General features: G+C 57.4%; 1 protein-coding gene across 2 annotated transcripts; it reads right to left on the minus strand.

Annotated features, from left to right (window-relative positions):
* Window positions 1–305: 305 nt before the first annotated feature.
* Window positions 306–1,925, minus strand: OTOS (otospiralin). Of its 2 annotated transcripts, XM_045794200.2 has the most exons (4): window positions 1,834–1,925; window positions 1,548–1,650; window positions 1,420–1,446; window positions 311–732 (listed from the first exon to the last, which is right to left on the minus strand). In XM_045794200.2, exons 2-4 carry the CDS (start codon window positions 1,603–1,605, stop codon window positions 548–550), a joined length of 270 nt encoding a protein of 89 aa, XP_045650156.1. In that variant the 5' UTR covers window positions 1,606–1,650; window positions 1,834–1,925; the 3' UTR covers window positions 311–547. The 2 variants fall into 2 exon arrangements, with proteins under 2 accessions (XP_087724055.1, XP_045650156.1); XM_087867929.1 differs by lacking the exon at window positions 1,420–1,446 and having other exon boundaries at window positions 306–732.
* Between the last annotated feature and the right edge of the window lie 22,274 nt (window positions 1,926–24,199).

The raw sequence follows: 24,199 nt of genomic DNA on the forward strand, positions 1-24,199 counted from the left end.
CAGAGCACCCAGGGCAGGTAGCCCCGTTCCTCCCGCAGCCCCTCAGCCTGCCGGCTGGTGCCCAGGTTTGGGGGTTCTTCCCCGTACAGACAGGCCCTGGCCCTTCCTCACAGGCTGGGCTCCTGCTGCCCTGGTGTGAACTGCCCTCAGGAGTGCACTGCGGGGAGCAGGGGACAGGCAGGGCCCCCAGCCCAGGGGGCCACAGGGGGGTCTGGCTGCTGCCCTCCTCAGTGGCTGAGGGCAGGGACTTTGGGGTGTGGCTGCCTGGATCTGGGTCCGTCAGTAAGTCAGGCAGTGTCCTGGTGTCTGTTTGCCTCAGTTTCCCCCCTGCCTTCCGGGGATCTTGCAGCACCCCCTCCGAGAGGCTGTGAGCTTAGGTAAGAGGGTGACACGTAAAGCAGAGTCCTGACTCAGGGCCGTGGTTCATTTGTCAAGTAGGGAAGGAAACGTGGCTGGACCGGAGATTTTCTTGGAAGAAAACCAGAAGCATTTGCGCGTGTTAAGTCAGGAATTTATTGAGCAGGAGGCTAGGGATCTGGGCTGCTGCTCAGTCCTGCTGATAGGGGACATGGAAGCCCAGCGTGGTCCCCAGCGGGAAGTGCGCGAAGAAGGTGCGGGCCATCTCCTCAAGCTGGGGGTAGGCCCCCAGGGTCTGGAAGTACTGCACATAGTTCCAGAAGTCAGAGGTGGAGAAAGGCCAGTAGGGCATGGCGGGCGGCTCCGCATAGGGGTCTGAAAGACACAACAACCTGCCTCAGTGGCTGTCCCCACCTGTCCTGCCCTGAGGCTGCCCCTCACGATGCCTCAGGGCAGGTGGATGGTGCCCAGCAGGGCCGTGGCCCTGAAAGGGCCCTCCCAGCTGGGAACCGGGACCTGGGCCACCGCTGGGTCCTCCGTGGAAGTATCCAGGAGCCTTGTCATCTGCGTGATGACTTGGGTCTGCCTCTTGGGACTCCTGGTCTGGGGGGACAGTTCAGGGAGAGAAGAAGGGAGAGGAGGAGGAGGAGAGGGAGGGAAGGAGGGAGAGAGGGGGAATCTGGCCCCTGTCCTGGAGATGGTGAGGTTGTGGGGGCATCCTGGTGGGATTTCAGAGACCGCAGCCCCAAGCCCTGGAGTCCAGACGCCACTGCATGGTGATGGGACTCGGGTAGAAGGACCATGGGGTGAGTCCTGGCTGAGGGTGAGAATGGCAAGCCTCAGGGGCTCAGGAGTCCCTCCTGCGCTGTGTATCCCCAGGTGCTGGAGGGCAGGGCCGAGGGAAGAGGCTCCTGTCCCTCTGCCTGCAGAGCTTGTCCTTGAGCTGACCCAGGGCCCCTACTTCATTTGCTCAGGATCAGAAGCCAGCTCACACCGGCTCCCTCTTCCAACCCCATCCCACCCAAACACACACAAGAAAAGAACCAGAGGGCAATACAGTACCTCCCTCCTCCTGCACTGGCTTGGCCCCTGCAGACAAAGAGAAGAGCAGTCACGCCGGAGAGCCCCCCAGGGCAGGACCGCCCCCAAGCAGACAGGGAGACAGCAGGAGGGACAGAGCCACCACTTACCCGCCAGAGGTCCCAGCAGGAGGCAGAGGGCCACCCCTTGCACCCAGCAGGGCTTCATCTCCCCCAGGCACACCCTCCGTCAGCTGACAAAGGTCCTGTCCACCTGCCGCAGGAGGGACCCAGAGGTGGGACCAGCCACCCGTCAGGGCCCCAGCCTCTCCCCCTCCCCATCCCACACCCCGGGCAACTCCCTAGAAAACAGCTCTGGGGAAACACAAGCTCCGAGGGTTTTCAGAGCAGTTTTGGTTTCAGTGGCTTCAGACGTCATCCTGAGGCTACACCCCACCTGTCAGCTGGCTGTTCCTAATGGGAGCTGCGACCCTGCGTCTGCCCCTCCGGAGGTTGCTCCCCGCACTCAGCCCTGCAGCCCTGCAGCGGGAGGGGCCTCTGCTGCCAGCCCAGCCCGCGGCTCCTCTTTATAAAAGGCCGGGGGGCAAGGAGGCGGCGTCACCATCCTGAGCCTTGAGCCGTCAAACTGAATCTTTCATCCCTGACCCGGGGACCGAGGGCTCCTGCGACCTTGCTGGCGGCAGGATCGTGAGCGTCCACGTGTGGGAATCTGATCCAAGGAGCAAACTGGGAGGAAAACACCTCTGCACAGGCCACGACTGGGGTTTTTAGGACTGAATTCACCACCGGTGCTCAAAATAAACACAATTTCCTCTCCACCGGGGGAGAAAGATGTTCCAAGTCTGACGCTGGGGCTGAGATGCCCCCTTATAGGAACAAGGTAATTGCAGAGCTGCCACTGGGGGGCCCTTGGGGAGCCACGAGCAGCCACAGATCAGCACCCTGCCGACAGGACACCGCTGGGCAGAGGCCATGCAGGAAGTGTGGGCGTCCAGCCCCACCTCACATCTGCACACCAGAGCCTCCCTGCTTGTGCGCGGGGATTAAGCCTGTCATCAGCAAGGCAGCTGCCCCAGCCCCTGGGACGCCATGGACGACACCTAGGGGCTCTGTGGGTCAGCTCTGATTAAACCTCAGGGCTGTGGCTGAAGAGACGGCCATGCCTCGTGGCCCTGCCACTGAATCCACACAGGGCACAGCACGTCGTCTGGCTGGCGCGCCGAGTGGCAGAGAGCAGGTCTTACGTGACAGTTCCAAACAATACACACCTGTCTCCCCAAGCCTTTGGGCACCTGCCTGGGCCGGGGACCGAAAGGGCTGGCATCTCAGCCTCGTGCATGGGCAAGTTTTGCACAAACACAAACGGCTAGAGCCACTCCTTGTCTCGCCGCGAGTCCGGAGTCTCTGCCAAGTGGGCCCAGGCCGACACCGCGTATCCTCTCCAGCTGAGCTGCCCCAGTATGTTCCCTGGGCTTCCGGTGACACCAGTGATCATATGCGGGGACCCGCGGGGACGCACTGTGTGCCTCACCTTCTAAGTCACATGTGAGCCTCAGGGTCTGCTCACAGATGTGGAATCAGAGTCACAGCGGGGGGGGCGGGTCCCGAGGAGAATCAGCAGCCCCCCGCAGATGACTGCTTTGGGGGGGACTACAGGTTCTCCAGGCAAGGGGGACTAACCCACCAGAGGGGGAGGACGGGCGCTTCTCCTGGCAAAAGACACTCCACAGAATTAGGGGCTTGGGTCCCCACCTTCCTCAGAATCTCCCCACATGTCCCCGTTCAAGTGACAAGACTCATTCTTGCCCAGCGATACCCTGCCCTTCAGAAAAAATGGTTCAAGAGACCAGACTCGCCTTGGGATGCAACCACCCACCGGATTAGACCTGGGGTGTTATTTTCAGAAATCTGGACTCCGTGCCCGCAGGAGGTAATGAATGCCCATGCTGCTGGCCCCCAGAGCACACTCGGGGTCTCGGGGCGTGGGTGGGGTCCCGACCTGGGGCAGTGTCAGGATCACCGGAAGGCATGTGTAGCGTGCAGGTGGCGGGGCTCCGCCTCTCAGAGGCCTGCCTCAGAGCTCAGGGCGGGCCTGGGACTCTGCATATCTGACATGTTCCCAAGGGTGCTCCTCAGGTTCAGGGCCAGGCTGTGGGAGCCGCTGTCTAAAGCAGAGGTCCTTAACCCCGACTGCACATCAGAACCACCTGCGGAGCTGGTCAAGAGCCGGGATTTCGGCCCCCAGTCTCCAAAGGCAGGATGCTACTGTAACGGGTCCAGGTAGGGCCCAGGTCCCCTGCTCCCCCAACCCCTGCCCCTGCCCTGCACAGGATTCTTCCTGTGGGTGCATGGGAGGTCTCCAAAGGTCCCACCTGCCTGCAGGTCCCAAGATGGGCCTTGGCGGACACAGTGGACAAAGGTCTGCCTCCAGGCTAACTCGGCAGAGAGCAGGGGCAGCTGTGGCCTCTGCCAGCAGTGCGAGGAGGGAGAAACCCAGGTGGCTGGCTTGGGAGCCTTCTGTACTCTGCTGCTTCACCTGAGCCAGGTGAAGCCTAGGGCAGCTCCGGCCCAGCCAGCACAGCAGACACTCCCGTTAGGAGGCCTTGGGGCGCCCTCTGCCGTCTGACTCAGGAACACACCAAGCGTGGCCTCTCGCTAAGGTCACTGAGAGGGCAGACACCCCGGTGGGGGCCCCTGAGGACGAGCCCCCAACCCACCTCAGGTCTCCTGGAAGGACGGGCAGGACGCCTTGGGTCACAGCCCTTCCAGCTGTCCCAACACAAACCTTGTTCATTATGAAGTCTTAAAGCCAGAGATCCTCACACACTTGGCTTCCCTGCCTGTGCCTTCTGGATGTTTCTCTTCCCTGAACTCGCCTGCAGCCACCGTCAGCTCAGCTCCCATCCACGGCTTCCGTTTGCTTCTGGAAGTGTCCCCATGGCTCAGCCGGTCCAGCCTGGGAACCTCAGCCCTGACTGCAGGCTGCCCCCCAGCTCCCTTCTGGCCAGGCCCCCTTTGGGTCCCTGGAGTGTGCACACTGCTCCAGCCCTGGGGCCTCCTCCATCCCTGCCCCTCCCGAGCCTGGGAACTTTGCGCCCTCTGGAACCTCTGCCATCACCAGAGCATGGTCAGTCACCCTGTCCCATGGCCTCGGTCCCAGTAAGTGACACAGTCCTTCGGCTTAGCTATGTGTCCCAGCCTATGAGGTAGGGTTTGGTGTCCCGTGGGTAGGGTTTGGTGACAGGGCTGATGGGCTGAACACACGGAGGGTCAGGGCCCCCCGGGTCACCCATTTAGCATTAGAGCTGCTCACTCAGCTGTCTGGGCGTGCGGGCCAGCGTGCGGCCGTGTGCGCTGTTCTTCCCGTCTCCTCGACAAGCACGTGTGCCTCTGGCCTGTCAGGTGAGGGGACGCCTCTCACGCTCACAAATTGTGTTCCCAAATCTACAGTTTCTGACTGTTGTTGTCATTTAAGAAAAGGATTTAAACATCATAAAATCTAATGAACGCGGAGAGTTTTGTAGATGAAAACAAAGTTGCCTTGGAAACGCCCACTCAAGGTGAACCTTCCTGGAAACTAGTGTCGGTGAGATGTGGCCGGGACGACGCTGAGATTGGAACCCACGGCCTAACAATCCCGAGGGAGCTGCCTTCAGATCCCGTGTCTGAGGAAACCCAAACCTGGAGTCACGGCCGGCGTCTCCGGCAGCCGGCTCCAGGGGGCGCCATCCACGCCGGAATCCGAGCAGCCCGCCAAGGATGCACGGGCAGAAGGATGGGCGGACGGTCAAAGAAGGAACAGTGTAGAATTGAAAGCTAATATGTGTAAGGCCCATTCAATTCTTTTAAAAACTCATCTTTTCCTTTAGCTGATTTGTGAGAACTCCTGACCACGTCCCGGTTTGGTCGGTGAGAGGTCCAAGGAGACCCTGGCCCGGGGTGGTGTGAGGCCCAGCAGTGGGGACCCGATTCCAGGGTGGGCGACCCCATACTATAAAAGCATTCACTGACTGTTTGAAATTCTCATCTAACTGGGCGACCCGCATTTTTATCTGCGAGGTCTGGTGATCCTGTGCGCCCTGCCTGGCTCTGGTCATGGGCTGGCAGCGAGAAGGGGCTCCAGCCCTGCGGTGGGGCATGTCTTTTCTAAGATGTTTTCTCCTGGAGCTGTCGGGTTCTAGCCATGACACGGGTGGGCAGTGGGCTGCAGCCCTGAACCCCCTTCCCCCCCTTCCCCCCGGTCAGCGGGGCTCCTGGCTCAGCACACCCAGTCTCCACAGCAGGCCCAGCGGGGTCTACACTTGTGAGATGCAGAGAGAACTTGATGCAGCCAGAGAGGTGGGGCAGACCACTCCGGGCAGAGCCCCCCGCTTTCAGGCCTGGGGCCAGGGATGGGGACATGGGGGGCAGTGCCGCAAAGGCCCATGACTCGGAGCAGAGAGGCACTGGCGTTGCATGTGAGCGGCCATAGGTGCCCGGACCCCACAGCATGCCCGCGCTGGATGCTCTGTGCCCCCAGACCCCAAAGTTCCTAGCACCAGGGTCTTCTTTCTGGAAATGCACCCTGAGAAGTCAGCCCGGGGCCTCAGCACCAAGGTGGTGTAAGAATTCTGCCCGAGGTCATAGGTGTGATCCTGGCTGGGTGGGAGGACAGAGACCTGGAGAGAGAGGCCACAGTCCCACCTGGGAGGGCAGCCGGAGATGCATGTGGGGGCTCCCCGTTCATCCTCCTCCTTCCGGGGTACTGAGAGCTTGCCAGGGTCACACCCCAACACCCCAAGACTTAATCGGTGTCACCTTAGTGTGTGTGCTCGTGGAAGTGGTCTGCAGGAGCCGGGGTGGAGGACTGGACGGGCTGTGAGCAGAAGGGGAAAGTTATAACGCGGCTGTGTTGTCCTGGCACAGCTGTGGGCAGGTGGTGGCCACCTGGGGCTCGTCTGAGACTTCAGACCAGGACAAGAAGTGCTTATCTGTTGCTTTGTGTCTCTGTTGGCCAGGGTTTGGCCCATGGGGGTGAACTCCCCCACGGCAGGTGGGGCACCTGCTGGGCCCCTGCAGGCACCCAGCGTTGGGGTCTCAGAGAAGTGTGGAGGGTGTGGGAGGCGGGCTCTGCAGAGCAGGTGAGGCCTGGGAGCTCGTCCTGTGGCTGACGCTGCTCTGCGGGGCCGGAGGGCAGAGGGGGCCTTGGAGCCGCCCCAGGACCATGTACTCCCCAGTCTTCCCATCCCAGGTGTCCCCAAAAGGCACGGAGCAGCCCTGGGGACTGCACTTGTGACAAAGGCCAACCACAGCCATCCGTGAGAATGCAGTGAGCCAAGGAGGGGATCCACTCCCTGTATTGTCTGATAAAACACGGAGATGCCCACTCAGATGATCCCACCTCTGGGGGTGTTCTCCCATCCAGGAACCCGTGTCACTTGCTAAGGGCCTGGCGTCATCATAGTTCACATCTCCGAGAGGATGCTCTGTGCCAGGCCCCTCCATGGACCATCCACCGAAAACCTCGCTCCTGCTGAGCTCAGAGTTGTTCTACCCTCTCCATTTATGGAGGAGGGAACAGAGGCTTTCCAAGTTAGGGACCTGCTGGAGCCAACAGCAGACCGTGGAGCCCAGGGACAGGCCCCTGCGTGGAGGGTCGGACCCCCTCCCTCCCTCCATCCCACACCGTGAGCCGTGAGCCCGTGTGCACACCCTTGGCAGAGTCTTGTTCGGAAGGCGTGGCCGGCCTGAGCTTCACATTGCCAATTCACCCCCAGGCATCCTGGGGTCTTCCCAGGGCCGTCCTGGGAGGCACGCGCTGCTGGGTGCTACTGCAGACCCGCGGCAGGGGCTTGAGGGCCCCCTGGCCAGGGGTCTGCTCACCAGAAAGCCCAAAGGGCCTCTGAACTCCTGGCTCTTGGGAAACAACCCAGGGACTGGTTGAGATTGACCGCGGCACTGGACAGCAGCTTGCTGGAATGTTGCTCAGGCTGACGTTGGTCCAGCTCTGGGCTCTGGGTCCTGAGGGCCGGAGGCTGCGAGAGCCAGGTGGGCACACAGGGCCACCGTCCAGACGTGGACACAGGCAGGGGCAGGAGTCCGGTGGCAGAAGGCTTGGGAGAAAACGCCACAACAGTGTGCTTCCGGGTTCTGGGCCTGCGGTTCCAAATCTGGTTCCGTGAGCGGCACGTAAAGGCAGGGAGGCCACCTTGCACACGTGGGTGGGCTCCGTCGTGGGCACTTCTCCCTTAGGGATCCCAGATGCCCATCTGAGCCTGAAAGGCTCACTGGAGAATCTACTTAATGTTAATGCAGGTAAAACCCATTCCCTTGAACACCAAACCACCCCCTCATGTCCCCAGAAATACAACAGGAAAGGACTAACAGTGGACAGCAGTTGGGTTTTTGGCCTGGTGGGAGTGGGTCTGAGTTTCTTCTAGGCCTGGAGGACTGTGGGGTCTGAGGTGGCTGTGGGGGCTGTGGGAGGATGTGGGAGGATTTGGGGACTGTGGGGTCTGTAGGGCACTGTGGGGGACTGTGGGGTCTGTGGGAGGATGTGGGGTCTGTCGGGGGATGTGGGGAGTTGTGGGGTCTGTGGGAGGATGTGGGGTCTGTGGGGGCTGTGGGGGGCTGTGGGGGCTGTGGGAGGATGTGGGGTCTGTGGGAGGATGTGGGGTCTGTGGGGGCTGTGGGGGGCTGTGGGGGCTGTGGGGGCTGTGGGGGGCTGTGGGAGCTGTGGGGAGCTGTGGGGACTGTGTGGGTCTGAGGGGAGTTGTAGGGACTATCAGGGGCTGTGGGGACCATGTTGGCCTTGGGGGTTTGGGGACAGGCTGGGGGGTTGTCCAGAGGAGGAAAGGGACCCGGGGGTCTGGAGGAGGAGACTGAGCTCTGACCTCCAGGCTGGAAAGTGTGACCCCCACCAGGGTGACAGTGGGGTCACAGCGGTGTCGCAATGTCAGGGTTTCAGAGTCTGCTTCTCTAGAACTTTGTCTGGAGATGCAAGAGAGGAGAGCGTGCCAGGCTCTGACACAGAGCTCACTCACTGGCCCGTGCACAGGCCTGGTCCCACCCAGCTGTCAGAGCGGGACGTTCCTAGCGCCCAGACATTCTCCTGCATTAGTGCCTCTGCTTTTGATGATGAAAACATACGCCCAGGGCAGACCCTTCTTTAGTTGGGCCGGTCCGTGTTTCTGCATCCAGGGGCACTCAGTCTCTTCTGGCCTCTCAACTCCTGGCTGACAGCAACCTGCTCCACAATCCCCTGGACTCCCCCATGGGAAAGGGGGGGCTGGCAGGTGAGGTCATGGAGGCAGCACGTGAGGCTCGGGGTGGGGGGCATGCACAGGGCATGCTGGGGTCCCTGCCTCCCGGGATCCAGGACCTCGGAGGGAGGCAGGTGTCCTGTGTCACGCAGGCCCACCGTGAGGCTCTAGGGGCCCTCACATACTGGTCCTGCTTCATCACCAGAAAACAGAGGCTGGGAGGGTGAGAAGCCCGAGGATGAGAGCTCTGTCCTGAGCCTCACTAGCCCTCTGCTACCCTGGAAGGTGACGGCCTGCTTAGACTCAAGCGCACCCAGCTCTCCCGACACCCCACAAGCACAATCATTGGCCCCCAACAAAACACTCATCGGCCCTTTTCCAGTTCAGGATCTTGGGCTGGGCTCGGCTCCCCAGGGCATCTCGTGCTGGCTCCTGGCGTCCAGCGGGCAAGTGACAAAAGGCAGGCTCCTTCCAGCCGCTGGCACCAGGGCTCCATCCTTGAAAGCTGCACCTCTCTCTAAGACCCAAGAAGAGCCAAGAGATCCTTGTACTGGGGACTCTCCCAAAGGCACAGCCTGTGAGGCCTGGGCATTGACTTCCTCCAAACTTCGATATGGCTGTGTGGGGAGGAACGGGAAGTGAAAGCAGTGGGAAACAGCAATATTCAGCAGATAATGTCTAAATGTAAAGGAACAGGCGTGTATTAGTTCCTAGACCAGTGAAGTGGGTCATCCCAAAGTCTTTGGGCCCAAAACAACAGACCCGCAACTAAAAAATATTTATCACCCCCCCCATTTGAGTGGGTTAGGAATCCAGGCTCAGGACAGCGGGGCCTTCCGACTCTAGGTCCCTCACAGGGTGTCAGCCGAGGCTGCCATCTCCTGAAGGCCTCCCTGGGGAAGGATCGACCTCACTCACAGCACTGTTGCCAGGACTCAGATCCCTAACGGCCATGCTGAAGGCCTCCCTCTGGTCCTTGTCACAAGGGCCTCTACACAGGATAGCTCACACTGCAGCTGCTGCGTTCCCTCAGAGGGAAGGTTCTGGCTCCAGCAAGAGCACAAGAGAGGGCGAGCACACGGAGGTCTTTCTGTAACCTGATCTTAGAAGCGCATCCCATTACGATGGCCATACTGTCTCTATTAGAATCCGTCACTAGGTGCCTCGCACACTCAAGGGGAGGGAATGGTACCAGGGCAGGCGCACCAAGAGTGGGGAGTCATTGGGGACCGTTTCAGAGGCTGCCCACAACACGGCTGTTATCAGACAAGGTTCTCCAGAGAAACAGAATCAACAGCATGTGAATATAGAGAGAAAGGGAGAGAGATTTATTTGAAGGAATTGGTTAAGGTGATTGTGAGGCCTTGCGAGGCTGAAATCTGGAGGGCAGGCCGGAGAAGCAGGGAAGAACTGAGGTGTCAGCTTGAGTCCGAAGGCCACAAGGAGGCAGGATTCCCTCTTCCTCTGTCTTTCCTCTTCAATCCTTCCACTGATTGGGTGAGGCCCCATCCGCATGATGGAAGGCCGTCTGCTTTCATTTTAACAATTCCTTCATGGTGACATCTAGATTGGTGTTTGACAAACACCTGGGAACTATAGGCCAGTCAAGGTGGTGACACACAGAATTACTCATGACAAGGCATAAACCTATTCTTTGGAAATATGCAGGGTGAAGAGCAGAACAGCTAATAGAGGTGAACATGATAGCTGCTGAGAGGTAAAGCCGGGAGTTGGGGAGGGACAGACTGGCAGAATTTCTCTCCGTAAGTGGGGCCTGGGGCAGGATGCAAGGAAGCCTGTCTGGCCTGTTGCTGAGTGAGGTCAGTGTGATGCTAGGGTCCCCTCCAAAGCCCTCGCCTGGGCAGGGCACGGGTGGGGAGATGAGAGTCTGGGGAATATGCACTTTACAGGGACACTTGTCGAGGGGGAGGAAGGACTGCGGAGGGGGGTGGATTCTGTGCCACCTTACACCATGAGGGGGAGACTGTTGTGTAGGAGTGGCTGACTTGCTCGGTCTGCCCCCAGCACCTGTACACTGTCCACTCTTGGGGGGTGTGCCTGGTGTCCGTGGGCGGAGAGATGCAGTGATGGTGACTGGAGGGAGTGGACGTGACTTTCAAGATGTCTGCAAGGTGGCTTTGCTTCAGTGGGAGGATGTGAGCGGAGGCTGGCCACCACGGAGGAGGGGGCAGTGGAGGGGTTCCCATTCTGGAAGAAGTTGGGAGAGACCACCCAAGGCCAAGGGCCGACTCTGTGCTCACTGAGATGGGGTGATGGGGCAGTGCCCACCAGCGGGGTCCTGCCAGCAGCTGGGGCTGCCGACTGCACTTCCCCCTGCGGCTGGGGAGGGGTCCTGCCAGCCACACACCCCAGGGGATGGCGGAATCTCCTCCCCCACACCCGAGCAGGTGGCTGTCTTTGTGAGGCTTCAGGCGGGCAGGGGATTCCGGGACCCGCCATGTTGAGGCCCCTCGTCGCAGGAGAGGGACCCGGGCTGAGCTACTTTCTCTACGGTCTGAAATAGAGCCATTGTTTACCCCTATTCATTGCCACATAAAAGCCGGATTTATGGGAACCGGGGCTCAGCGTGTTTCTCAGCCTGGCTGAGGCGTCTGGGCAGCATGGCCCCATCCCGCCGCCATCGGGGGCTCCTCGGGCTCTCTTGCCTTTGAGGGGCTCTGCTGGGAGCTGGGCACCAGCCATCCTGCTCCCCCTGGCGGGCCGCCCACCTGGCCTCCTCCCTCTGCCTTTTGGGATCTTTCTTCCCTGATGTCGGTGGAAATAGGTTGATGAAAGTGCAAGCTCCTGTTTCACTTCTAGCTCGTTGTCCTAGATTCGTTGACTCATCTCAGAAGCAGGTATTGTGAGCCCGGGATGTGGGGGGCTGGGGGGCTCATGCTGGGCCAAGAACAGCATCTCGGAATTAAAGGGCTGGAGATGCCTTTGAAACACACGCTAAACCTGTCTCCTTGGATGGCTGTGACCTCGAAAGCAGAGCTCCCCTCCTGCTTTGCTCACAGGGAGATGTCCGCCTCTCCCTCCACACGCAGGCCAAAGAATGGGTACACACTGCAAATAAAGAAATATTTTTAAAGTGAGAAAAAGAAAAAAAGACGATACCCCACCCCCTACCCTCCATCTCCTTTCTCCGAGCAAACGCTCAGGGTTAACAGCCTGGCGTGGCCAGACCGTCTCAGCATCTCTGCCCCCCCAGCCAGGCTCTGGGCGCACCCCTGGGGCTGTTGATGTGTGTCGTGCTACGGACACGGACTCCGGCCACAGGCGTTCACACGCAAACGCACTGAACGATACATTTGGGCGTCTGCCAGGTCTCTCCATGTCAGAGTCGCTTACCCTTCCCAGCGGCTGATCGCACTGGGCCATGGAGCTTCCCGCCTCGGCACTGTGGATGTCGGGTGGGGTCCTGCTCCCCAGCGGGGCCATCCTGCGTGCTGTGGGGTGGCTAGCAGCATCCCTGGCCTCCATCCCCCAGGTCCCAGGCAAGACCACCCAGCATGTCTCCAGATGTCCCACGTCCCTGGGGGCAAACTCGTGGGAGGTGAGACTCTTGCTCTGCGGACGCCCAAAGCCGCGTGTCCTTAGCAGTCGTTTGACCAACAGTCTGGGGCCTCGGCACTCTACGTGGAGATGTCGGAAACATCGTGAACTGGATCTTACACCCGTGGTTTTACTTTATATGACCGGCTGCCCAGTGGGACTCACTACAAGGCAGGCTGCTGGAGCTCCTAACGAGGAATTGCGTGGACCCGCTCTAGAGCTCTGGGGCTCCGGGCTGTGCTCATACTGTCACGCGGCTCCGTAACTATTACACAAACCAAACCAAACCGTGATACTTTACCAGCAAGCTAAGCCCATTGTCTTTGCTCTGCTGCCCATGGCCGAGTGCTGGGCGGGCGGTGGGCGCTCAGGGACTGGGTGGGGGGTCTTCAGTGAGGGTCTGTGGGACTCGCTTAGGAGGTCTGCAGTCACTTCCAGGCAGAGATAAATTGCCATCAGTGCTGTCCTCGGATGGGGAAGAGCTTGAAGGATCAGCCGGCCACCACCGTGCTGGTTCAGCCTGGATAGTGACAGAAGGGGACAGGAGGTCGTGTCACAGGAAGGCGCCCCGCAGGGCCTGGTACCAGAAGTATGAGACAGCAGAGGCAGAGACGCAAGGCTGGACATGCAGAAAGCCAGAAGCTACTCCGGAAAATGGTTGGAGGTGGCGGATGCCCTCCTCACAGCTGTGCCGGCAAAACGCAAGCTGTCCCCACCGCGGGCCAGGGTCACCACTACCTTCCTGTGCCAGCTTGACCGGGTCAAAGATGCCCGGAGAACGGGGAACATTATTTCTGGGTGTGTCTGCGAGGGTGTCTGGAGGAGATGAGCCAGGATAACCTTCCCTCTCACGAGTTGAAACTTAATCCCACCTGCAAAGATCCCCTTGGCAAGTAACCTCATAGTCTCGGGTTCTGGGGTCAAGGGCAGACGTTGCTGGAGCTCTGGTTCTGCCCACCGATGGCCCAACTCTGCGCGGTGGCTGCCACTAACTGGAGCATGATTCAGACGCACATGCAGCAAGAGGCCTCCCGATGGTTGGCATTCCGGGACCTCGGCACAGTCCGCTGTCTCAGGGACACTGGGGACACGTCTGGACAGGAGGGTGCCCGAGACGCTGGAGATGGCGCTGGCTCTTCCTGCTGGAGGGCGACGTGGGAACACCGGCCACCCCAGGGGAGTCAGCCCTCTGCCAGGGCTGCTTCCTCTCCACCCCTCCCTGCCCCTGGCTGGTGGCTGGCGGCTGGCGGCTGGCAGCCGGGCCTCCAGGTGGGGTCCGTTCCAGTGTCACAAAGTCCCTCACATGCCGCAGGGGTGGTTGCTCAGGGCCCACAGGCAGCGTCCTTGGGTAGATCTTCCACAGAAAGGTCTCCCAAGCAGCTGACATGCACAGCTTCCTCCCTGGAGTTGATGCATCCCCGGGGGGCTCAGCGTGCCTGCTCTTCCAGGCCCCCACCCCATGCCCTTTGCCTGCAGGTGTCCCAGCCTGGGTCTCGCGCCCTCACTGCAGGCAGGCAGGTGAATGGAGGCAAGTGCCCCGCTCCTGAGATCTGTGCCAAGTAGGTGATTGTGGGACGGCCCAGCTGGCCTCTGTGGGGTGCAAACGAGGTGCTGAGGTCCTCTTGGCCCTTGGTGGGGGGGGGCATATGGACGAGGACCGCGGCCTTGGTTGGGAAAGTGCTGGGTCAGCTCAGAGGGGTCCTGTGTTTGGCGGTGGGACTGTGCCAGCCTGTAGGTTTCCGGGGGAAGGATGAGAAGAGCAGGGCCTGCTGGGGGAGAATCCTGAGGAAGCCGGGAGGAGAGGCAGGAGAGAAGGTTCAGGCAGGTGCAGGTGGTGGGAGACCCGGGGGCTTCTCCACAAGTCAGTCCTGATCCCAGATGCCACCTGACCAAAGGGCTGAGTTCCTTCCCCGAGCAAGCTCTCAGGGCCTTCCTATGTGTGTGCAGCGGGCAGCTTTCTCTGGAGCACTTTCCTGCCCGAATTCTTTCCCGACATGGGCAACGTTCTCAAGGTGCCTGCCGGGGCTCGGGGCTCGGGACTCGGGGCTCAGGCCATTCTCGGTAGTAATGAGCATCTCCCACAGTGACCTGTGGAGGAGCCCAGCCCAAGGCAACCTGCTCCCAGCAGCGGACTCTGCTGCTTCTTCCTCTCTGGGAGGGAGGGTGACCAGGTTCCTGCAGCCACCTTCTCCTGGGAGCCTCCCCGGCCTCCCTGACTCTCAGGGACTCATGTCCAGACATTCTCGTCCTGCAGCTCTGCCCCTTCCCTCCTACCTCCCCCACGTGCCTCCTAAATTCTTGCGACTTAGGACCCCTGCAGACCCCAGGGGTGGCCCTGGTCTTCCACGGTGCCACGTCACGCCGCTCCCTGGGATCCATGGCCACATGGAGCTGTCTGCCAGGAAGACCGCTCCTCCTCTGACAGTCAACTCCAGCTTTCTCCTCTGTGAGGCCCCCACCTGCCCCCCCATGAGATCTGCAGCCACTTAGCATTAACATGAGCCCGACTGGCTTAGGGCTTCTCGAGTGAGGCAGGAACACTGATTCTACACCGACCTAAATCAATGAGTTCATGGAAAGTCTGATGAGAAATGGGTACGTGCACTGTTCTAAAGAATCTTCCACAAAACACATACTGATTACACAGGACATTTCATAGTTACAGAGTCACATAGTAACGCAGTATCTTTACAGTTTGGAAACCTGGTGGACAGCAACTCAACCAAGCAACTGAAGCGGATACCATCCGTGATGAGCCAACCAGGTAGGAAGGCCAGAGCCCGCCGTGAGCTGCCTGCCCTGCGCAGTGCCTGGACCCAGCATCCCGGAGGGAGCACAGACAAGCCCACATGGAGGGGCGGCTATGAAGTGACGGGCCGGGGGGCCTGGCCAGTGTCAAGGTCATCAAAGCCAAGGGAAGATGAGAAACTCATCCAGGTGGAAGGAGACTCGGGAGACGGGACCGCTGAATGTGACATGTGATTTTTGACTGGGTCCTTTGGCTGTAGAGACATTTTAGGGACAGGAGCAAACTGAACTGTGGAAATTTGGGAGGCAGCAACGTGCCAATATGAATGTCCTGGCTGGGGTGGCTCCCATGGGCATGAGCCATTCTGAGGGGACTCGGGGCTCGGCCCACGTCCGACCCCTTCCTCTAGGCTCACAGCTCCTGCAGGGTCCCAGGAAGGGCGTCGGGGAAGGGGTGTGGGGAGGGGGCTGTGTGATGGCACGTGCCAACACACTGATACACAGAACCAGGGTAGGAGGCGCCAAGGGCTGGTGAGGAAATGCAGTGTTTTCTCTAAAGCTACAGAAAAAGTGAACCAGGAGCCTGGACCCCAAGTCAGGGGCTGGGTTCCTGACTGCTGTGTCCCAACTGTGTGGCCAGAGGTAGCCCTGGGCTGACCCCTCCTGCTCCACCATTCCGGAGCCTTCTGCCACAGCCTCTGCACTGAGCTCTGGTTCAGAAGCTTATCTCCTATGGCTCTGGGCAGCTAACGGGCAGAACCAGGCTAACGGAGCCGTCTCCGAGCGCCCTGAGTGTGGACAAATGCTGTCTTGGTGCAATTGCTCTCCCTGCCCTAGCCCAGTGGGTGGGAGATGCCCATAAATCCATGAAGCAGGGGGCCTGTGGCAGGGATGGATCCCTGTTAATGGCCCCAGGGGGCTTCACGAGTACATGTCGCTTCAGGCGGCAGAGCCTGGGGTAGCCAAGTAGGAGGAGAGCAATGATTCCTCGAGTCGGTGCTGTTGTTTTAAGATTTATTTATTTATTTATTTATTTATTTATTTATTTATTTAAGAAAGAGGGAGGAGGGGCAGAGGGAGAGGGAGACAATCTCAAGAGGATACCACGCTGAGCTTGGAGCCCGATGTGGGGCTCAGTCCCATGATCCTGAGGTCATGACCTGAGCCAAAATCAAGAGTCAGACACTTAATGGACTGAGCCACCCAGGTGCCTCTCCAGTTGATGCTTCTAAAACCAGTGCCACCAAATTGAATAATTTCTTGCTTTTCTCAATTCGTGACTTTGAGCCTCAAAACTGCACCACCTTTGGCAAGGACAGCCAGCAGGCCTGTGACACACGACCTCTCCCTTCCTTCCCAGAGCAGCTCCCCTCTTGGACATGATCCGGGCAGCTCCCCTGATGGGATCGGGGGTGGATGCTGGGCTGGTGGGGCCCTGAGAGTCCCTGGCCCAGTCAGGGTGCAGCAGGAGCTGATCTCGGTGGGATCGGCAGCGGCCAGCAGGCAGGGCAGGGTCTCACTGGCAGCTCGTGGTCGGGGCATGAGCGCCTCACCAGACACGTGGCCCAAGTCAGAGTTGGAGCCCACCTCCCTCCATTTGTCAACGGTGAGATCTCAGGCAGGTTCTGACCACCCTGAGCCTGTCTTCACCTGCACCCAGGTGGGGATGCCTGGTTCACTATGTGCCCCTTAGAAAGGAGAGCGAGGAGGAATTGGGCAGAGCTTGGAACCTGCTGTTGTAAGAAAGAGAGACCCTTCCGGAGGAACTTGGGAGCAAAGGACATTTGCTGGAGGAGCTCAGGGGTCCTGATGGTCCCCAGTATCTGCAGGAGGGCCCTCAGCCAGCCCTCGTGGGGACTGAACATTTACCTGGCCGATGCCACCTCTGCCTCCCTCCCTCCCCTCCTCTCCCCAGTCCCCTGGCCTCCATCCTTCTGTGTCTGCCCTCTCTCCTCTCTGAGGCCTGCCACCCCCACCCCGGCTTTGTCTCTGCCCTCTGGCCACCAGGTTTGGACACGACTGTGACTAGTCCTGGTGGTGGAGGCTCCACGTGACCTCCCGGCTCCAGACTCAAGCTCAGCTGACCTGCCTGGGTCGCTGCATATCCTGGAGAGACTCTGATGCTCCCCTGGGTCATGAAGCTATGGACACGGGGACGGAGTTACCCAGACTGGGAGGAGGGTCACTGGTGCTCTCCTGGGGCCTCGGGCGCACCCATCACCTCCCTGGCCTGGGGCTCTAGCTTGTACACAGAAGGCTTGGGCACAACGGCCTGGAAATAGGGTGCCCTCTCTCGCTGTCGAGGAAGCATCAGCATTGGGGCCCTCTGCTTGGCGAGTCCACCGAATGCCTCCAGGGCTGACGACTGGGGAGCCCCCTCCCACACTCTGTTCTTCGTCTGTCTGTCCCAGCACTGAGACCAGTCCTGCCAGGTGCTGGCTTGTCACGTGCCCGTGACTCGTGGTCACAGGAGGACACATGGGATGTGGTTGTCTCAGTTGGCACAGGAAGGGTGACTGTGCATCCCGAGGCCTCCTGCGTGTGTCGGTTCCTAGCCCCCGTCACTTTCAAAGGCACGCTGGCACACCACGTGGTGCTGAATCCTCTGGTGTCCGAGGCCCTGCCGTCGGGCCGCGGAATTCAATCTTGATGACCAGGTGAGGGTCTCTTTGGAGAAGCCAGGAGCCCCCGCCATTCATCCACACCCTCCCCTTCCTAGTGTGCGGGGTTGGAATGTCCGCCCTCCTCGAATCAAGCGCGGCTTCCAGAGGACCCGGGGGCTCCGAGCTGTGTCAGCAGAAGCGTCTGCCACGGAGCCGTGTGTCTCTTCTCGGCTCTGAGCACGAATGCAGGGAGTTGACAGAGAATTTCCGAAGAGACAGAATGCTGCGTTTTCTTTAGTCTCAAGTGGCAAGGGGTTAAAAATGTGATTATAGGGTTGTTTGTTAAATTGAGATTTATTTTGCTGCTTTATTCCATCAGCATTATTGAGTGGAGTGAGAATTTGGTTTTCAAGGCGATGTGGAAGCTTATGTAATGAGGTTAATCATGAAAAAGGCGAATCGGTTTCTCACATATTTTCTTTTACTTAGTTTTGGCTGAAAGATTAAAGATGGGCCTCTGATCAAATTCTGTGTTGGCTGTGCTTGGGTGTTCGGTGGTAGGTCCAATCAAATATCCGTCTTCCTTCGGGTCATTAGAAGAAAATGATGCTACCAGGTGATGGTGTATGAGGTCAGGAGTCCTCTTTACCCCGCAAAGCCTGAGCGCTACGGGCGACTGTCCTCTACAAATCCCGCGCTGCGGCTGGATCCGCCCGGGGTGGTGTGCAGGGGACCGACTGACATAGACTCAGATGCTGGGTCTCTTTCTGATGGAAAGCTTCCAGAAAAGGACGAGCAAGGCCGTTCTTCTATTTTGCAAGCAGTAACCATGTTGGATCCTCAGCGTTATTTTTGGGTCTTAAATAATACCTGTTTTGGGCCTTTCTGTGATAAGTCCTCCCGTCACAGAGTCGGCTTTATGTCATCTGTTGGCTGCTCACGGCTCGCGGGGGTTCCCGGAGTGCCGAGCGCTGGAGACACCGTGAGGAACAGCGCTCCTCTGGGACATTGAGCACGAAGAGCCTGCTGAGTGGACGGTGGCAGGCATCCGTTTCTAGATGCCTACCAAATTCACACACACACAGCAGCTCATACCGTCCCATTTGTCATCTCCCGTTTCTGTAGGTCACAGTGCAGGCACAGCTCGACGGGGCTGTCGGCTCAGGGTTTCGCCAGATTGTAACCACGGGGTCAGCTGGGCTGTGTTCCCACCTGCGGAAGGGAAGGCCATTCTTCCAACTCACACAGGTTGTTGGCGGGATTTGTTTCCTGCGGCTGGAGAATTCGCGGTGCCGCCTCTCCAAGGCCAGGAGGAGCACGTCTCCCTGCAGTCGGCTGAGACCTGAGTCTTCCAGCACAGTCACCGGAGTGACCATCCTGCCACGCTTGCCGTACAGTACTGGTAGAAGCAAGTCACACTTTCAGCCACACTCAAGGGGAGGGGATCCTTGCAAGGGTATAACTCACTGGGGTCACTTCAGGTTTCAGACACACAGTAAGGGAGGTAGTTCCAGCTGGGGGGGGGCAGGGGGCAGCCAGGATTTGACAGCAGCCAGGAGGACACAGAGAGGGCCAGAAGCTTGCGAGGCGATGGTCAGTAAGGCTGAGAACTTGAGCGTGCTGCGGTGAGGAATTTTGACTTCATTTCATAAACAGCATGAGCCCATCATTTTTTCTGAACTTTTTTTTTAAACACTAATATAAAGATAGGCAGACAATGGGATTCGGCCAGAAACCTGACGTTCCTAAAGTTATGGACCCTCAAAAGTGTGAGGCCACCTCCGCCCCCACCTCCACTTGTGCCCATGGAGTCCAGCTGGCCCAAAGTGGCCCGAGTCGTTCCCACCATTGTCCAGAACTGGCCACGGTCTCGCAGGAGTCATGTGCAGCAGTACCTACGGCCTCAAATGACTTCCCCAGGTCACCCAGACCTCAGGAAAGTGAACGTGCCGGCCCTTCGGGATGGGGCTCTTCTGTTTACCCGCGTGAGGCTTCCACGGTAGACTGTCAAGCATCCGCACCACGGAAGTGTTTAGGGTCCTAGAGCTTCCCGGAGCTCCCCGTCTCACCAGGGTTGACTGCCCTGTTCTCTCTGCTCCCCTGGACAGGCCCGGCTTACAAGGACAGCTTCCATGAAGCAAAACGTTCCTGCCGCAGAGAGATGCCCTTGGATGAGGTCTCTGTCATGGTTGCTCTTTTCTCCTGGGCTCCCAGTGGAAAGGGAAGAGACGTTTTTCCTGATCCCAAGCTTATCTTGCCCACACGTTTGTCCACTGGCTCACCAAATGCAAACTCGTGCTTGCCAAGAGGAAGAGAATGCATACCAAATGGGAGCTTTAGAGGAAACTGAGATGATTTCAATACTTATTTTCCAAGCATTCTTAAAAATAACAAAGAGGTTTTAGAAACAAAACCCAGAATCTTCGAGGTCTTCATTTATTCCTACAAGCTGCCTACTTGGAATATTTAGAAGGTCCAATCGTTTCCTTCCTTCATTTCGTTTGTGTCCCACCCACCCGCCAAAACAGAAATACAGTTATTATTCAGTGACGATAAATATGTCCTTGAGGAAAAATGTTCACACTTTACGGAAGTGCGTAACGTAAAATAGTGCAAGTCCTCGCAGTCCCACAGTCTAGGTAAGTGTATGAAAATTGATAAACGGAAACCTCATTGAGAACAGCGTGGTTGGGATGGACTTAGCAAGGGACAGAGTTTTCAGAATTAAGGTCAGAGGGTGAATGGAGGACAGACCACATGGGGTCTTAAAGGCAACTTTTTACCTATGATGAACTGCACGTATTTAGAGTACAACTTGATAAACTTCGACACATGTATAATTGAAAAGATCGTCACCATAATCGAAATACAAACATATCCACCACCAGAAACCTTTCTTGTGCCCCTCATAACCCTGTACGCCTTCCTTCCTACCCCTCTCTGCCTGGTACAGACCTTTTATTTTTCTTTTCAAATTGAGATCTGATTGTTCCAGGATCATTTTTGAAAACTTTCATTTCACCAGTGAATTATCTTTGTACTTTTGTAGAAAGTCAGCTTCCCGTGGGGGGGGGTCTCTTTCTGGACACTTCTGTTTCGATGATCTAGCTGTATCTTCTCGCCAACTGTGCACTGTCTTGGTTACTGCAGCTTTATAGTAAGTCTTGAAACCACATGACGCTAGTCCTCTGACTCTCTCTCTCTCACTTTTTTTTTTATTTTGATTATAAGCATTACCTTAAGATTTTATTTATTTATTTGGGAGAAAGAGTGAGAACAAGAGTGAACGAGTGAGTGGGGGGAGGGGCAGAGGGCCAAGCAGACTCCCCGTTGAACAGGGAGCCCAATGAGGGACTCGATCTCACAACCCTGAGATCACGACCTGAGCCAAGATCAAGAGTCAGACGCTCAACCGACTGAGCCACCCAGGGGCCCCTGACTCTCTTCTTTTTCAAGTTGTTTTGGTTATTCTACTTCCGTTATGTTTCCAGAAGGATTTCAGAATCAATGTGTCCTGTTTGCTTCAACAGACCCTCCCCGGGATTGGGACTGCATTTATAATATACATTAAAATGAGGAGAATTGAGGCCTTGGCCACACTGAGCCTTGCGGCCCATGAACATGGAACATCAATCCAATTTTTTGTTCCTCACTTTTTCTCGGTGATGCTTTGTGGTTTTTGTGCACCGTCAGATCTGTCCCTAAATATTTCGTATGTTTGGTACTATTATAAACAGTGTTCTTTAATTTCGACTTCCACTTGTGTCTTTCCGGGATGTAAAGATAGAGTTTGTCTCGATACGTTGACCTTGTAGCCTGCAACTTTGCTAGACTCCGTGGTTAACTCTGGCAAGTTTTTTGTGGACGCTGTTGGGTTTTCCTACAGAGATGATTAGGCTATCTCCAGACAGTCCAACTTCCTTTCCAGTCTAGATCCCTTTACTCTCTTTTGTGACTTACTTTACTGACCAGACCTTCCAGGGCCATGTTGGCTAGAAGGAGTGAGAGCAGGGGTCCTCGCCTTGTTTCTGATCCTACACAGGAAGGTTTCAGCTTTTCACTATCAAGAAATGTCGGCAGTGGGTTTTTCACAGATGCCTTTTATTGGGCTGAAGACTCTCTGTTTTATTACTGATTTCCTCAGAGTTTTATATTGGGAGTGGATGTTGGGTTTTGTCAGATATATTTTTAGCATCAGCTGAGGTCATCTGTATAAACATTTTCCTTTTAGTTTACTGTTACTTTTCAAATGTTTCACCAACCTAACATGCCTGGGGGCTGCCACACTGAGTCATGGAGAGTTCATTCTTTTTATGTGTGATGGGACCTAATTGGCTAAAATTTGGTTAAGGGTAGTAATGGCTACACTCACGAGAGACACTGATCTGTAGTCTTCCAATGTCTTCGCTGTTGGAGGCAAGGTAATGGCTTCATCGACGAGCAGGGAAATCTGTCCTCTCTTTCAAGTTTCTGGAAGAGTTTGCGTAGGGAATTATTATTTCTTCCTTTCACGTTGGGTTGATGCATCCGTGAAGCCATCTGGGCCTGGAGTTTTATCGGTGGGAAGGCTTTCGACTATAAATTCAATTTTTTTTAATGGATATACGGTCATTAAGATATATGTTTCTGCTTGAGTGAACCTTGGTCATTTCAAAAAAATTATTCATTTTATCTAAAGTGTCAGATTTATTAACACAAAGTTGTTCATAATATAACCTTAAAATCCTTTTATATCCACAGAGTCTGTCCTGTCAGCTCCTCGTTCCTGACACCAGGCATGGGTGTTTTGCCTCTTCTCTCCTGGTCTGTCTGACCAGAGACTCAGCGCTTCTAGTAAGAACTAGCTTTTGGTTTCATGGATTGTCTCAAATGTTTTCTGTCTTCCAGGCTATTGATTTTCGCTGTCATCTTGGCTATTTCCTTCTTCTGTTTACACTGGATTCGTCCACTCCTCTCGCTCGAGTTGTTTCAGGTGGAAGCCGAGGTCATTGGCGTGTGACCGGCCGTCTTCTCTGACAGGCGCGCAGAGCCGGGAAGCGCGGCTGGGGGGGGCGGATCCCTGCAATCCTGACGCGCTCTATTTTCATTTTCGTTTAGTTCAGTTTTTTTTCTTGTCTTCTTCGTGCCTTCCTTCCTCTTAGAAGCCCGGGTTCCTGAGAAGAGTGTTACTTACTTCCCAAACATGTGTGGGTTTTCCAGCTGTCCTGCTCTTGATTTCTGCGTCAAGTCCATTTTGCTTGGAAGCATGCTCTGTATTCCCCGAGTCTTCTTAGGTTTATTGAGCCTATTTTTCGGTCCATAATATGGTCTGTCTTGGTTCAAAAGTACACTTGAGAAAGTGCACATTCTGCTGTTTCGGGTGGAGTGTTCTATGAACGTCGGGTAAGCCCGGGTGTCAGAGCGGTGCCCAAGTCTGCTGTGTCCTTACAGGTTTTCTGTCTACTGGCTTTTTCATTACAGAGAGCGGGCAGTATTAATGCCTACTACACACGTCCTCTTTTCCCCTATTTTACATAATGCTGCACTGAACGTGATGGTACATTTGCTTGCAGCCTGGGGTCTGTTTCTTCCAGAAAGCTGTGCCACTCTGTTTCTGCCAACAGTGTTGAGCACGCCTGTGTCCCCAGCCTCTCTTACTCTGAGGTCACATGTCTGGTCTCCACCTTCCCGTGGTGTCCCAGATCGCGTGTCCCTGAACGGCGGCCTCTCGTGTGGAGGGGCCCGAACGTCGGGCTGAGTGCCCTGCTCTTGGCTTCCTTAGAGGCTGCCTCACCTAGAGACAGGGTCTCCCCTCGTGACCTGGCCCAGCCTCCCCTCAGCGCCGTCCCCACCCGCATCTGTCTCTGAAGCCCAGTACCCCCCTTCCACTCAGGGAGAGAGACTTTCCAGCGGCAGGGGCTTCTGTTGGACCCCATGGACGGCCGTCTCCCCGTCCTGCGGGGCTCACCGATCCTCACCCGCGCTCCACCCCTCCTCCTCCCTCACTCCCCTGTGGTGGCAGCGTGGTTTCCGCATCCTTCTGTGAATCCAGTACTCGACGCACTGTCCGTGTCCAGGACGCTCTAAAGAAGTCGCGGGCTGGACATGGAGGACGAGAACGGGAGGCACCCGCTGCCCAGGGGAGGAAGGGACACCCAGGGGAGGAGGGGACCACCCTAGCCCCTTCCCTGCATGTTCACACCCAACAAACCACATGCTCCCCCACTGGTCACAGAGACGGGACCCCTGGCCACTTCAGCCGCACAACTGACCCCCTTTCACATAGAGGTGTGAAACAGTGGCCTTCCAGCGTTCACCCAGAGTCACCCGTGGGGGCTGGACACCACAGGCACTGACGTCCCCTCATCTCCCCATCACACAGCTGTGAGAAAAGGCAGGGGACGTTCATGTGTTTGGGGCGGTCTTCCTCAGCCTGCTGATGGTCACAAGTGGCCCCGCTCTTGGGACCCGTCGGCCCGTTCCTTGGGACCACTCAGCCCCTGAGGCGGCGCTTGAGTAAGTGTCCGAGAAGATGTCCACTCTCCTCTGGGAGAGCCTTGAGGAGGGCGAGGCAGCCATGGTGGCTGTGGAAGCTGCGTGTGGGAGGGAGTCTGGACGGCCGTGTGCGCTGAGGGGAGCAGTCGGCCCCACTGAGCCAGGAGAATGGGCCGCC

The sequence above is a fragment of the Ursus americanus genome, chromosome 1 (genome assembly GCF_024610735.1).
Source record: "Ursus americanus isolate L20-20 chromosome 1, mUrsAme1.1.p, whole genome shotgun sequence".
NCBI classification, from domain to species: Eukaryota; Metazoa; Chordata; class Mammalia; order Carnivora; family Ursidae; genus Ursus; species Ursus americanus.

Coding starts and splice junctions, on each gene's coding strand:
- OTOS (XM_045794200.2), bottom strand. CDS start 1,605: ATGAAGCCCTGCTGGGTGCAAGGGGTGGCCCTCTGCCTCCTGCTGGGA. Junction 1,447..1,547: donor CCTGCTGGGACCTCTGGCGG/GTAAGTGGTGGC, acceptor CTTTGTCTGCAG/GGGCCAAGCCAGTGCAGGAG. Junction 733..1,419: donor GCCAGTGCAGGAGGAGGGAG/GTACTGTATTGC, acceptor TGTGTCTTTCAG/ACCCCTATGCGGAGCCGCCC.